We start from the raw sequence: 15727 nt of genomic DNA, 5'->3' as shown, positions 1-15727 counted from the left end.
GACTTCTCTTCACTTAGAATTTGTCTGATATTTTTCCTCATGGTTAGATTGAGTGACTTATCACTGATTTTTGTTAACCTTGATCACCTGGCTTAGGTAGTTTTTTTTTTTTCAGATTTCTCCACTGTACAGTTTAAAATTTTCCCTATGCTGTCCTTAGAAGCAAGACACTGAGCATAGCCAACACTGAAGCGATGGGGAGTTATTTGCCACCTCCTTGAGAGAAGAATTCTACATAAATTATTTGCAATTCTCTGTACAGGATATTTGTTCTCTCTCATTTATGTTTATTAAATTCCTTTTTTTATGTCAATGTGGACTCATTTATATTTGTTTTATACTTTGGGTTATAAACCAGCATTACGTTATTTATTTTGTTGCTCAGATTGTTTCAACTTTGGGCATTGGGTCCTTTTTCATTTGACCCCCATTTCCCTTTGACAAACTTTATCATTTTGTGTTTTTGAGTATTTCCTTACTTTCTGACACTGCAGGGTGCTTCAGATTCATCTTATATTTTCCCTGCTCCATACCTAGAATCAATCATTTGTTTAAAGATTCCTAGTTCCTTTTGTTGGAAAGTTTTTTAAAAACTTTCTCTTTTTCTGTCGAGATTCCCTGTTTGTTGAATCATTGTCTTGGTATTTTCCCTTATTTTGGCATACTTTCTTTTAGTTCTTTTAATATATTTATAATAGCTGTTTTGTAGTCCTTGTCTACTAAATCCAACATAGGACCTCATTCAGAGACAGTTTTCATTTGACTCCTTTTTTCCTAAGCATATCGTACTTCTTTGTATTTCTCATAATTTGTTTGTGATTATTTCCTCTCCCATTCTCTGTCTTTATGCATTTTTGCCTTTTCTATTACTTTCATGTTGTTTTATAGTATTTTGGAAGGGAAAAGAGATAAATGTGTTTTCAACATGTTCTATTTAAATGACAGTCCCAGAGCCAGTATTTAAACCCATTCCTGGGTCTGGAAACCTATTTTTATTTTTTTTAACTAATAATGTCTGTTGCTTCCCAAATGTTTAATGACCAGTAGTATATCTGAGACTTAATTGGCACTCAGAAGAAATAATTTTAAAAATGTTTTAGAATATGTAAGCCTATGTGTCCTAATTGTATTTTTTTAACCTCATAAAATTTGATACTCCAAGCAGTTGAGTTTATAATTTTTCCTGCCTTCTTACAGAGATAGGGAAGAACGACTGGCAGCACTCACAGCTGCTCAGCAAGAGGCTATGGAAGAGCTGCAGAAGAAAATTCAGCTCAAGGTAGGGATTTTGTATATTTTAATTTGAAATTTTAGAGGTATTTTAATTTAGGTGTAAATTAAATTTTATCTATTTAATTGTATAAAAATTGAATTAATTTGTATTTGTAATCTTTAGATAATAAGACATATGGTTTTGCTATGATCATTTCTAACTCAACTATCTGAAAACTAAACTTATTGTAATAAGATAAAGCAATTGAGAAGAAAAATGTGAAGGAATTTTAGCATTTCTTGATTTTACTAAGCAATTTTTTAGTAACTTGAAGATATTACTATTAGGCTTCTGATGTTCATGGACTTTTAATTCTTTAGAATAAATGAAAAGATGATTATTCCAGTGCTTATGAATTACATAATTGTTGCTTGTGAGATTAGGATAAACTGATATTTTCTCGAAACTCTTTACCTTTAGTGCTTTAGTTTCTAGCAGTGTAAATATTTTGCACGGTTTCACAGTTATTTACACGTGGGCTTTTCATAGAGACTAAGTTCCATAGGATAGAGGGACCGTATTTTACTACTTGTATAGTCCTGGAACTTTATCATTTATTTAAATTTAATGCACCAAATATTTATTGAGCTTTGTGGTAGGCATGGGGATACAGAGATGAGTAAGACATGGTTCTAAGTTTCAAGAAATTCATAATCTAGTGTGAGATTCAGATGTTAAGGAGATAATTTCCATATGGAGAGAGGTATACGTGGAGTGCTATGGAGGTACAGAGGAGGGTACTAAGTTTAACAGGAAGAGTTTCAGGAATCAGGGAAGTAACTTTCTAGAATAATATCTGAGCTGAATCTTGAAAGAAAAATGAATTGAATAGGTAGATGGGTGGAATGGCATCTAGCTATATGAAATGGTATAAGCACAAAGTCAAGAAGTCTAAAATAGTGGCTTATTTTGGTTGGTTTATTTTTTTGTTTTCTGGGAAGTCACTGGAGTTGATGTGGGTAGAGGTCTGTGTCATGAGGAGTCTTGTCTGCTATGAGAATAAACTTGGTCTTTATCTATTGGTCACAATATCCCATAGTCCAGGAAGTACTTTTCAAAAATATGTTGTGGTCAAATAAATGTGTAAAATGTTGCTTAGTGTAAGCTCGGTTTATTGAGTCATAGTGTACAGTGACAGGCAAGAGTCTCTGTAAATGTCTCTGTTAAAAATTTGTTTAATGTTAACTATTTTCTAAATTTATTTGACCACAGAACCTCTTCCACAAAATACTTAATAATATCCCATAGTGTAATTCCGTGGAGCACACTTTAGGAAATATTACTCTGTATGCAGGAGATATTAGAGGGCTTTATGTCAGTTCTTGTCCTCAGTGTCCAAGTTAACATTGAATTAAAATATTCTATTATGTTAGAAAGTTTAATGGAAATATTACTTTTTCAAGTTGTCAGTATAACTTGAATACGTTTCTGTATTCTCACACTTTGACTTCATTTACAGCATGATGAAAGCATTCGAAGGCACATGGAACAGATTGAACAAAGAAAAGAAAAAGCTGCTGAGTTAAGCAGTGGACGACATGCAAATACTGATTATGCCCCCAAATTGACCCCTTATGAAAGAAAGAAGCAGTGTTCTCTCTGCAGTGTCCTGGTAGGTTGTCAGTATCAATATTCTGATGATACATTATAATTTATTATTAAAATTTATTAAGCTATGGAAATATATTCTCACAGTCTCTTAAAAGTCATGCTAAGGTATCTGCTGAGTACTGTGGATTTCTTTCACGATTTTTTTGCCAAGTAGGTAGTACAAAAATAGAATTAACATTTAGGAGTAGCAGTGCAGAGGGCCAGAGCATGCAGTTGCTGCTAAAATGGATGTATACCTGCTCTATTATAGCCCAACTCAATATATTGGGGTATTAGGAGCAGAAAAGAAAAGGAACATTTTCAGTGCTGAAACTTAAACCTTGATTCTTAGAAGAAATGGTACCCTGTTAAGGTTGACTATGATGGCATGCCAGTTTTTTTGACCATGGATCTTCTAGAGGATTCTCAGAATTGCATTCTAAAGAAAATATTTTTAAGCCTACTATGTTAAGGCTAGAGTGCAATTTGCGTATAGTATACTGGATAGAATGTGTAATATTTAAAATTAGATATAATTGTATACTCATTACATTGTTTGGCTTTATGCTTTTAGATCTCGTCAGAGGTGTATCTTTTTAGCCACATTAAAGGAAGAAAACACCAGCAAGCTGTGAGAGAGAATAGCAGCATCCAAGGGCGTGAGCTGTCAGATGAAGAAGTGGTAAGCTTTACTTCTGGTCATCTACATGTGTTTACTGAGTATCTACTGTATTCTCTTTTGTTATGAAGAAATCCGTGTTCATATGTATTTCCGTGATTATTTAAAACTATATTTAATTAGTAACTACTACAATATAGTGTACAAATGTCATTATTTTAGAATATATATTTAATAAGAAACAGAAATAAGTATTCAATACTGTTATTTATATAATTTCAGTGCAAAGAAAGTTTGTAATATTTTTATATTTTAGTAATTCAAGAATTACTTAGTGATCCTGTACGTTTCCTGGGAAACAGTTAAAATAAAAATCATTTAAATTAGTAATTTTGTATCAGTACAGTACATTGAAGTTTTTGGAAATGTGTTATTTATCTACCTATAATTACTGTTTACATGAAATTTAGATTTGTATAAATATTTTTATAAATATTTTTCTTTCAGCTGTCATTGAGATATGGTTGACATTACTAATCTATGAATTTGTTGGTTCTGTTTGTAATGTCAAATTTCTAAAGGTACACAAAGATGAGAAATTCACGTTTGTCAAGCATCTCTTAAGATGTCCAGGAAAGGTTACTGTGGTTCTTTGAGGGCAGTACTTGTGTGTAGGTGCACATGTACTTTTAACTTTTTTTTTGAAGTATAGCATACATTAATAGAATACACAAATGTGTATAGCTTGATGAATTTTTACATATGTTCCACTCATATCAGGATATAGATCATTTCTTGTACCCCAGACGGCTCCCTTATGCTCTGTTTTAGTCATGCCCCCAAAAGATAACTAGTCTGACTACTAGGCACTGTCAGTTAGTCATGCCTGCGCTTGAACTTCATACGAATGACATCATACGGTATGTACTTTCCGTGTCTGGCTTCTTTCACTAATCCTTAAGTCTGTGAGATTGATCCCTAATGTTTATGTGAAGCTATAGTTCGTTCTTTTTCTTAACTTTTTGTCAGTGCTCTCCAGGCAGAGACCATCGGGGCACAACTACACTTGAATAAGATGAGATTTATTAATTTATTAAAAGAAGGGAAAATGCACACTATGGGGAGTTATGGGGTTTTCTCAATAAGGTGTTAGAAAGGACTTACGAGATTTGGGCCTTTGCTAGGTGATTTTGGCAGGGGATGTTCAGGGACACAGGACTTTGCTCTGGATTGGATGCTATCAGGTAATTCTGTGGTTGGTTCTTAATAACTTACCTAGGTAGGAGGAACAAAGCTGCCATTATCTCCTAAGTTTCTGGATCTGACCAGTGCTTCAGGGGAAATTGCACATAGTTCATTTGGCTTACTTCTTTGTGATTTTGTCCGTTTTAGAATTTTTGCCCCTCAAGTTACAGGTGCTTTGACAACTCTAAACTAAATTCTATCTCTTCAGCTCAGTAAGACTGCCACTTTCAGCTTGCACTATTCTCCCATGCCCAAAATCAGCATAATTCCTTAGGGAAAAATCCACAGTGAATGTGGAGCTCACCTCATGTGCTTCCCTCCTTTTAGGGATCATGGTCTCTCTAGTTCTGGTTGTGTTGGCTGTTCTTTAATGCCTTCAAGCAGATGTTCTGTATATTTTGTACAAATTTTGGAGTTGGAAGATTAGTCCGGTGTAAGCCATTTCACTGTGGCTGGAGTTGGAAGTCTTCAGTTATTTAATTGCTGTATATCCATTGTTTGACATAATGCTTGACACCTAGTAAGGTAGTTAATAAAACCTCATTGAGTAAAGTTGAACTGAAAGGTTATACAGAATAGCTTTAGGTACCATTGATAAAAGTGAAAGAAAAAGTGAAACTAATCATCTTTTTACCTGAAGTAATTTTTTGTCTTTTGCTCAAATTGTATGAGTATTTTAAGAGACAGTAGCATGGAATTTTTATTTTTTTACTTGAATCATTCCTGTGATTATCCCCATTCTCAACTTGCTGTTTAGAACTATAGCCATGTGTATGTATGCTCTACTTTGAAAAGAATCCTAAATTGCTTTGTAATTAGAATTTAATTATCCCCATTATAAAGGAAATTCTTCTACTTTTAAAAATTATTTTAACAAAGATCTCTTAAGAAACAAATATATTATTTAATTTATGAAAAATTATTTAAAATTTTGTGGAGCACTGCTATTCTGTAAACTGAAATCTAAATTTTATGTTTTTATCTGAATGAGAAAAGCAGAGGAGAGAATATTTACTTCATGCACTTTGGAAGAAAAATGTGTAATATTTAATTTTTGTAGCTATCAAAGCATAGTTTGATGTTTAGCTGTCGTGGTTTGAGGTTTGATTGATGTATTCATTTTGTGTACTGTTTCAGTTTAAAAGTATTAAATTTTCTTTAAGTTCTCACTTAATTCATGTAGTTATTCATGGTTATAGCACCTTCTTGAAAATAAGTGTGCAGTATAGCGTATGAGTTGTGTGATGTAGAAAGGCTATTTTATATTTACTCACACAGACGTTTCATTTTTAATCAGTGAAGGTATCTATAGTAAACATACTTGTTCTACTTAAAGTTATTACTTGTCATCTGTGATGTCTTTATATTATATACACCTTATCTGTGACCCTTCTTCTTTGACGTATAAGATTTTATTTATACCACCCCTGACCTAATAAAATTGGACCTTTGACCTTATGCACTCGACATATCAGATAACTTACTCTTGATCTCTTGACACATTTTGTTTTAAGCCTGTTAAACATAATAGGTAGCTGCCTGGCAAGAAAGGTTTAATGTTTAGTGTTTTTATTGTAATTTGACCAGGAAATTTTTCTTGTGTTTTTTGAGGCTTCACAAAAAGAACTGCTGTATGTTTGATTTTATTTTCTCTTTCATCATCTTAGAATCCAAATGATAAAAGTATGTGATTTTTAAAGGTCAAAAGGAACTGGTGTTAGTTTAAACACATGCCAAAATTTAATTTTTTTTTTAGCACATTAGAGAAATAGTGACGTATTAGTTTTAATTAAAACTGATTTCTTTTGTGGTCCTGTTTTCACACTATCCAGTGATACCCCCTTTTCACACTTCTTATATTCCATGAACATTGTGCTTTCACTGGTAATACTCACAGTCTCTTTTCTGTATTGGTTTTCTTTTACTAAACATTTAGTTTTGGAGATGATCATTAATCAGTGATTCAGGACCAGAACCTAAAGAAGTACAATTTTCTCATGTGTTTTGCAGTGTCTGTGTTACTGGGTCAATAAATTACAACTACATCAATTTTTTCCCATAAGTCTTTGCCTTTAAACAGTTGCTTTATTGTAAAAAGCAATTTTAAATAGGTAACAAATACCTGCATTTTAGGAACTTAAACTATTTCATTTTTGATAAAACTTTATTCTGTGACTCCTAGATAGATCTCAAAATACTATTAACCCATATAAACATGAAAAAGCCATTTCAACCATATTTCCGTGCATGAGTCCTTGGAGCATATATGTAGTAACATGTGCTGTTTTTCATTTGCATCATCGTGGTTGCCTACTGTTTTTTTAATTTTAGTTTTTATTGAAGTGTAGTTGATTTACAATGTTAGTTTCAGGTGTACAGCAAAGTGATTCAGCTACACACACACACACACACACACACACACACAGATTATTTCCCATTATAGCTTATTATAAGAAATTGAATATAGTTCCCTGTGCTATATAGTATGACCTTGTTGTTTATCTATTTTATATATAGTAATGTATATCTGTTAATCCCCAAACCCTAATTTATCCTTCCCTACCCTTTCCCCTTTGGTAACCATAGTTTGTGTTCTGTGTCAGTGAGTCTTTTTTTTTTGGTAAGTAAAATCTATATAATTGTTTATAAGATTCCACATATAGGTGATGTCATATGATATTTGTCTATCTCTGACTTACTTCACTTAATATGATAATCTCTAGGTCCATCCGTGTTGCTGCAAATGGCATTATTTCATTCTTTTTTATGGCTGGATATTATTCCATTGTGTATATGTACCACATCTTCTTTATCCATTCATTTGTCAATGGATGTTCATCCAGAAGTGGATTTTTGGATCATACTGTAATTCTGTTTTTAATTTTTTGAGGTATATGACAGTAGCTGCACCATTTTACTTTCCCACCAACTGTTTAGGGGTACAGATTTCTCCACATCATGCCAACATTGTTATTTTATGGGTTTTTGTTTTGTTTTTTTTTTGATAGTAGCCATCCTAATGAGTTGGTCAGATTTTAAAGTAGAAATTATTTGAGTGTATTTTGATTTTCTATGATTTACTGCATCTATTTTGGTAAATTTTCATTTACTTGGAAATTGTGTTTTCTCAAGTTTTCAAAAATCTTGACAAAACATTTTTCATAGTATTCTTTGTGATTTTTTAAAAGAAATCTTCAGCTGTGTCTTCTTTTTCATTTTAACATTTTAAATTTGTGCCTGTAGTTTTTCTCTTGATTATTCTTGCCATAAGTTTGTCTATTCTATTAGTATTTCCAAAGATTTGGTTTTTGATTTTGATCGTATCTGCTGCTTCTTTGTTTTTTGTTCATTAATGTCATTTCTTGGTTTTATTATTTCCTTTTCACTTTTTTCTCTGAGATTATATAGCCATTCTTTTTCTAACTCCTTAAGGTGAATGCTTGGTTTGTTAATTTTTAGCCGTTTTCCTAATGTGTTCATAAAGATATTAATTTCTAAGACTTGCTTTGATATAAAGTATTGTCATTATTACTCACTTCTAAATACTTTTTAATTGCCTTCAGAATTTTTTCTTTTATCTATCAGTTGTTTAGAAGGTTGACTTGAAATTTTCAAACATAGAAATTTTGTCTGATTTCTACCTTAACTGCAATAAGATCAGAGACTATAATCTTTGAAATCTGGCATAGCGTAAAACATGGTAAGATTTAGTAAATGTCCTGTGCTTGAAGAGAAAGTATGTTTCCTAGTTACCTGTTCCATCAAGTATATAATCAAGATATTACAATATTCTATATCTATATAGACTTTTGTCTACTTCTTTCAAGTACTGATTGAGGAGATTAAAATCTTTCACTGTGATGATAAATTTATTCCTGTTTCATCAGTTTTTGCTTCATATATTTTGAGGCTAGATTATTAAGAACATACAAGTTTAGAGTTGTCTTTCTAATGGATTCAGCCTTTTACTATGTGAAATGGCTCTGAGCATGAGTAATGCTATAGGTGAGTAGTTTTCCCTTTTTCTGCAGGTGCTTTCTGATTTTAACATCGAGTTTATGATGGAATTACAAAATAAATTGGGATTTTTTTTTTAACTCTAAAGAATTTTTTTACTTCATCTTATTTTGACAGTAATATAGATTAGATATACTAGATTTCATTTATTTAGTATTTGCTTGGTGTATCTTTTTCTGCTTTGAAATATTTTGGTGAAATTCATTATATAACAGAATGTCTAAGATGTGTGTATACTGTTTGTGGAATAATAAAACAACTATCTTTGTGCCTACCACTCAGGTTAGTGAGAATCTACTAGTAGGAAATTTTGTTTGTCTGTATGCGCTTTTGCTTATGAAATATATTTTCACTGGGTAGAGATTTGCAGCTTTACAGTTATTTTCCCCAAGAATTGAGTAGATATTATTTGCTGTCTTCTTGCTTTTACTCCTAATTGGGTTGCCTTGGCTATTCCTCTGCTTTTTAATTTCTGTATAACCTTTGCAATTAACTTGTTAAGCCAAGAAAATACTGTTTGAGTTTTGATTGAGATTGCATTGAAGTAAGAGTAGACATCTTCTACATTTTCCTTCCGTCCTGCCACGTTTGTCTACTCATGTATTGCATTTGGGAGTGATGTCGTTTAGTAAAGTGTATAGTTTTCTTCATTTAAATCTTGAACATTTCTTCCTGGGCTTATTTTGGTTCTAAATAATTAATGGATTTTACTAGTACTTTGAATTTCAATTTTTGTTTTCTTTTAAACAAAGGAAGTATTTCCAGGATTATAGATTAGAGTGGTGGGAATGCCTTTTTAAAATTCTAAGAGTATGAGTGTATGTGTGTGTTTAAAAGTGTGAATTGATTTATGGATTTGACTTTCAGATATTTTGCATATAGGCCAGGCTAATCTTCTGTGTATTGCTTTAATTATGTGATGCCAAAATGAGCACTATTCTTTTTTTTTAATTTCAGCTTTTATACATTATGGTCATAGATTATGGCTTATATAGGTAATACCTTGAGGATTTAAGTGATTTTCTTTATAGCACTTTCTTTGGCACTTTTATACACTCATGAAACCATCACCATGATCAAGATAAGAACATAATCGTCACCTCAAAAATTTGCCTCATCTGCCATATCCTTGCTGACTTTCTGCTTGCTTTTCTGTCAATTTTTGAGAGAGGGATATTGAATTTTTTAATTTTATTGTTAATTTTTCTGTTTCTTTTGGCAGTTCAGTTTTTGTCTTCATGTAGTTCAAACCTTTGTTATTAGATTCATAAATGCTAATTAGTGTACATCCTCTTGATTGACTCATTTTTATTATTAAATGACCTTTATTCCTAATAATATTGTTTGCTACCTTGTCTAATACTAACATTGCCACTCGAGCTTTCTTTTATCCAGTGTTAGAGTAGTATATCCTTTTCTATCCTTTTACTTTTAACCTATGGATTTGAATTTTTGCATGTATCCTTTTCTTAAACATTTGAAAATTCGTAAATTTAAAGGGAATGTTTATTCTGATGCCATTGACTGTGATGTGAACCTGCTGGCTCACAAACCCTTGTCGCCCAGGGCTGTAAGGTGCTGTCTCTGAGCTTTGTTGTCTCTTTGATTTTGTATTGAAAGGGTGATGTTATTCGTGGTCTATGGTAATATTGTTACTGGGATATTATTGAAATGATTTCTAATGATGAAGCCTGATATTAATCTAACTTGCTATATTTGAAATTTGAGAATTCTGCAAAGATGCCTTTCATTACAAGGCTTGGTTCAATACAACTGAACCATTCCCTGTTGCAGGACTGAGCTTAGACCTTTCTCTGTCTTCACAGCATGATAAATTAATAAGCTTGTTGAACTCTGGACTTCTGTTTGAGTCATCTGTTAAACCTCAGATTAGATCAGAAAGGAACATCAGAATCTGCAAAAGAAGTCTTTACCTCGTTTATCATCTCCACCTACCAGAAATCTGATGGAGTATTTGTAATTGTCACTGAGTGGTGGGGGGACAGATGGTGGACTATCATTCTATCAGAAGATGGCCTTTTCTCTTACATGGTGTCTGTTTCACAGTATTTCATTAGCTTCATTTTTCACATCTGTCCCTTCAAACAATGTAATACATAGATTGTAATAGATAAAAACGCAAGTGTGTCCTACACTTGTAGAAAGGGACTTTGGCAGAGTTGAATCTTTTGTATAATTAAAATAGCCTATCAAGTTTTAAAAGTTGTCATTGTCATGTGTTTAATTTTTCAAAGTGATACTATCACAGAAGGTACTGTTTTGATAAAAGGCACTACATTTTATATTTTCTTAAATTTACTGTTCGACTAAATTTAAAATTTTGTTTAAATATAATGGAACTCTGAGAGTTTTTATTTTTTTAAACCTTCCTTCCGCACCTGCTTGTGCACTCTGCACTGGCCCAGGTGCCAGGGAAGCACAGATAAATAATGTCACATAAGCCCTTCTCTTCATTTTATGCTACTCTGACAAAACACGCTGATTTAAGTGTAAATGAACTAATTTTTTTGTATATGGTGCTTTCACTTTTGAATAGTGTTTGCATGATAATATCTGTAGATCCTTTACTTGCTATGGGGAATGTTGTCTAGCAGATCAGTAATTACAAATCAGTTTTCCTCTGAACTATTTCTGGGAGATAATCTGCTGGAGTAGTTTTATGGAAGAGTGATCTCAATCAAAATAAAAGTTTGCTACAGATTCTTTTGGTCTTCTTCTAAGTAAAACTCTGACCGTTTACCTTAAAACAGTTATCTTATAAGCCCTTGGCACTTGAGCATTAAATTAAATGTTAATGAGCTAACGTGTCATTATTTTCAGTATAGTGTGTCTAGGAGGGAGTGATACTCGAAATATATACCAAGATACTGCCTAAAAATGCCATGGTGTTTGTAGTTGAATATTTCATTTCTTCCCTTTTTTCATCTCTAATTTTCTCCTAATTTTCCTTCTTCCCTTCCCAGACACCTTCGTCTCTCCACTCTCCCACTTCTTCCTCACCCATCTGCTCTCTTACCACCATCATCCAGGGAAACAAGAGAAACAAGTTCAAACCCTCCAGGCCTTCACCCTCTCCCAGTTTTTGCAGAGGACAATGAGGAGATACCGCAAACTGCCTGCTAGGTATCTTACTTGTTGTTGTGCCAGGCAGGTTCGGAAGAGTGGAATGCCTCATAATACTTTTAAGAATTTAAGAGAAAAGATTATTTGGTTCTGGAATAGATTAGTATCAATGGATTTTAGATTCCAAAGTTGAGAAAGTACAGGATGAGATTGAGAGAAAAATGTTGTTTTTCCAAACAAAATGTGAAAACCCTCGCATTAATTTCTCATCTACTTAGATTAGTAACTTGGCATCCACTCTGCTCTTGAAAATAAACTTATGGCTCCAGAAGAATATGCCTCTTGAGCATGACATTGGATTTTTATTTTTAAAAAAGCACTTAATTTTTAAGTAAAAATACATTTGTATTATTGTAGTGAAACTTTGGTCCTTTTTATTCAAAGGAGACATATTCAGGTACTTTTGAGCTAGAAAGAATAACATCCTTAAAAATTCTCAGTTCTGTATTATAATATTTTTAAATAATGGGAAGCAGATTATTTTCTTTGATGTAACATATTTTGTGAAATGTATGTATTCTGAGGTAACACTCGAGAGCTCTGAAAATTAGTTTAATATCATTTATATTTTCCTGCTTATCAGCTATTTTTAGAATATTTACCTTCTTTCCCAAAGATCGTGAACCTATCTACAGCTTAAACTTTTTCCTGTCTCTTTTAAAAAATAAAGAACTATGAGAACCTTTAGGAGGAGTCTGATAGAATATCAAAGTCATATACTTCAGTATGAGTTATTTCGTTGAATATAGTAAATTACGTTAGAAAGGCCAGAGCTTTGGTCTGGTATGCCACGAAAGGTAATTACAAGAGTAAGAAGGGTGTAAACTTTGATGAGATCATCTGTGTAGGTATTAGTTTCTTTGTATGCATTACCAGTGTTTCATATTGTCCAATGTTGTTTAAGTAAGAAGTCACAAATGTGACTTAACCACTAGGCTTAAATTTTTGAACATGTGGATGTATGGCGTTAGCCATAATTGATTAGCTTTTGAGCTTGATACACTGATTTTTAGAATGTTAGAAAATGGATGAGTTTACAATTTATTATCTAATCCTTTTATTTTAGTAGTGAGGAGCCTGAGGCCCAGAGAAGTCACTCAGTCATGAGTTGCAGAATTTATCCTGGTATGGTTGTCTTGATGCACAGTTCAGTGCTGTTTCTACTGCATCACTTTGCATTTCTATTCCTAAGGAAAAACAGTGTCTCCTATGAACGCATGTCTAGAATTAACAGTGTCAAGTAGAAAGAACGGCCAATGAAGACTCATTCCCAGCTTGTTAGTAGTAGAGTAGTCCTGGCACTGAGCATGAGTCCATAAGGGTAGGGGTTGTATTTTTTCAATTCTTTCAGGAACGGAGGAGATCCAGGTGCCCTCGTATGGATTTTGGTCCTGACTGGTTCGTATTTTGAAAATGAGTCAGTAAGTCATAGACGCTGTGTCTCAAAGAGTACACTTTGCTTTTCTTTGTGCCTAATAATAATTAGAATTGTGAATAGATACAAAAAAAGAATATTTTTATGTAGTTAAATTCATTCTTAACAGTCATCTGTGCTGTTTTTTTCCTGCACTTACATACCTATGATAAAGTTTGATTTATAAATTAGGTACGATGATAGAACATCTGAATTGCTAGCATCACTACTCTTGTTCTTTTGGGCCAATATTAAGTAAAATAGGGTTACTTGAACACAAGCACTGCCATACCACAATCCATCTGGTGACCTAGACTAAGTGACTGACAGGTGGGTATACAGTGTGGAAACACTGGACAAAAGGATGAGTCACATGCAGGCTGGGATGTAGTGGGACAGTGTAAGATTTCATCAGACTACACAGATACACAATTTAAAATTTATGAATTGTTTACTTCTGGAATTTTCCATTTAGTATTTTTAGACCACGGGTAGCTGAAACCACAGAAGGTGAAAATGAGGATAAGGGGGACTACTGCACTTCATTTTTTTCTTGCATAAAATATGCTGTCAAAAGGACTGATGATAATTTTTTTTCAAAATTGTCCTTTTGGAAGTTGTATGATATATCTTGGTATTAGCTACTCTGGGTCATTATTGTCAGGTATATGGTGTACTCTTTCAATATTTAATTATATTCTTTTTCAGGAAAATTTTCTTAATTATAATTTTTAGTGTTTGATTTGTTCCCTTGTTTTGGCTTCCTTTTTCAGGCACTCCTGATTGCTGCATCTTTGCCTACCTTCCATATTTCCACTTACTCTCAAATCATTTTTCTTTCTTTTTTTCTAAAATATTTTCTACTTTTATCCTGTGAGACATTATTTATTGTGTTTATTCACTCTTTTGTCTTTTTATCTTTATTTTTTCATTATTTTCATTTTGTCTTCTTTATCTTCATTTCTTAAATGATCTATTTTCATTTGCGGTCTTTTGTATGAGTTATGACCTAAATTTTGAGTTTTTTTCAAGATGGTGATTTGTGTTAGAACATTTTCTGTATTTGTCTTAGCTTGTTTTGAAGTAGAAGGTTACGTTTTGGTCTTTTCTCTGTATGACCCTTTTGGTGTGTTTTTATTGTTCATAGTGTTGCTATTCTACTTATTTTCTTTTTCTTTTAATAACTGTGGCATTTGACCTTGATACTTTTGTGTTGCTTGTTTTTACGTAGAATCGGTTTTTATAAGACTTGCAGAATGAGTTGTGATTCAGGGTAACCATTCTAACTTCTTGGAGCTCCCTCTTCCATTGTTTTTGTGAAAAATACAGTAACTTGCTTTCTAAAATTTCCTAATTCTGTTTCCCTGCTATGCTTTTATCCAGGTGTTTTCCCCCTTTGCCTCTATTATCCCTAGTTTGCTTCATTACATTCATTTTTTTTTTTTTTTTAGCAGTTTCTCTGTGGCTCAGTTTTGAGAATTCATTGGGCTTAGCCTTCACCAGACTGTTGAGACCTTCTTAATGCAGGCATCTTTCACTCACTTGCCACTAGAGTGGGCAGACCCCTCATTTTAGCTGAGACCATGCAAATACCTGGAGAAAAATATTCTTGGCTAAGGGAACAAGAGTCCTGAGGAATTCTGTTCCTGATAAATGTGAGGAACAACAGCATCCACTCCACTGTGGACAGAGTGGGGCGAACAAGGGAGAGTGGTACAGGGTCAGGTCAGAGAGGTTGATGATTCTGGGCTTAGTAGGCCATGATAAGGAGTTTGGGTTTTACCCTGAATGTGATGAGAAGGCAAGATTTTGGTAAGAGGAGTGATATGATGTGATTTGTGTTTTTAAAAATCGCTGCTTCTGTGAGGCAAAGATTTGGAGATCATAGAAGCTGGAAGACCATGTAGAGGCTGTTGTGGTAAGATGAGAGCTGATGATGCCTTAGACTAGCTGATGGTGGTGGGGAAAGTAATTGGATTTGGGATGAATAAGGGGTATATTTGAAAGTAGAGCTGATAGTATTTACTGATATATTGGATGCGAGTAGTTGTGCAAATAGTGGTACCATTTATGAACACTCTTAAGAGCAATTTTTATGTATATTGGGAGCATAAGAGTTTTGTTATAGAGTGTTATTTTGGAAATGCTTATGGTGGAAATACTCCAGCTAAGTGGAGACTTCCAGGAGACAGTTTGATATAGGAGTGGAATTCAGGAGAGAAGCCTGAACTATAGATAAAAATTTAGGAATTGCCTGTGTGAATAATATTTCAAGTCACTGCACTGATGCATAAGTCTGGATAGAGAAGAGGGAGTATCTGAGTAAAGGTCTGTTTTAACACTTACCAGTCAAGAAGAGGAGAAAGAGCCAGCAAAGAAGACTCAGAAGGTGCAGCTAGAGTTAGGAGGACAGTGTGATGTGTGA

The 15727-nt window shown here is 33.3% G+C and overlaps 1 protein-coding gene across 4 annotated transcripts in view; it reads left to right on the top strand.

The window, feature by feature from the left end:
• The window catches only part of SCAPER (S-phase cyclin A associated protein in the ER), a 258514-nt gene that overhangs the window by 67226 nt on the left and 175561 nt on the right, over window positions 1-15727 (top strand). For all 4 annotated transcript variants that reach the window (XM_031440769.2, XM_031440770.2, XM_031440766.2 and 1 more), the window contains 3 exons: window positions 1198-1279; window positions 2733-2885; window positions 3438-3545. In XM_031440769.2, coding sequence (XP_031296629.1) covers window positions 1198-1279; window positions 2733-2885; window positions 3438-3545 — 343 coding nt within the window. The remainder of the gene's footprint in view (window positions 1-1197; window positions 1280-2732; window positions 2886-3437; window positions 3546-15727) is intronic.

This window comes from Camelus dromedarius, chromosome 29, assembly GCF_036321535.1.
Source record: "Camelus dromedarius isolate mCamDro1 chromosome 29, mCamDro1.pat, whole genome shotgun sequence".
In the NCBI taxonomy this organism is placed as follows: Eukaryota; Metazoa; Chordata; class Mammalia; order Artiodactyla; family Camelidae; genus Camelus; species Camelus dromedarius.
Note: the sequence above shows the minus strand (reverse complement) of the source record. Positions and strands in the feature narration are given on the sequence as shown.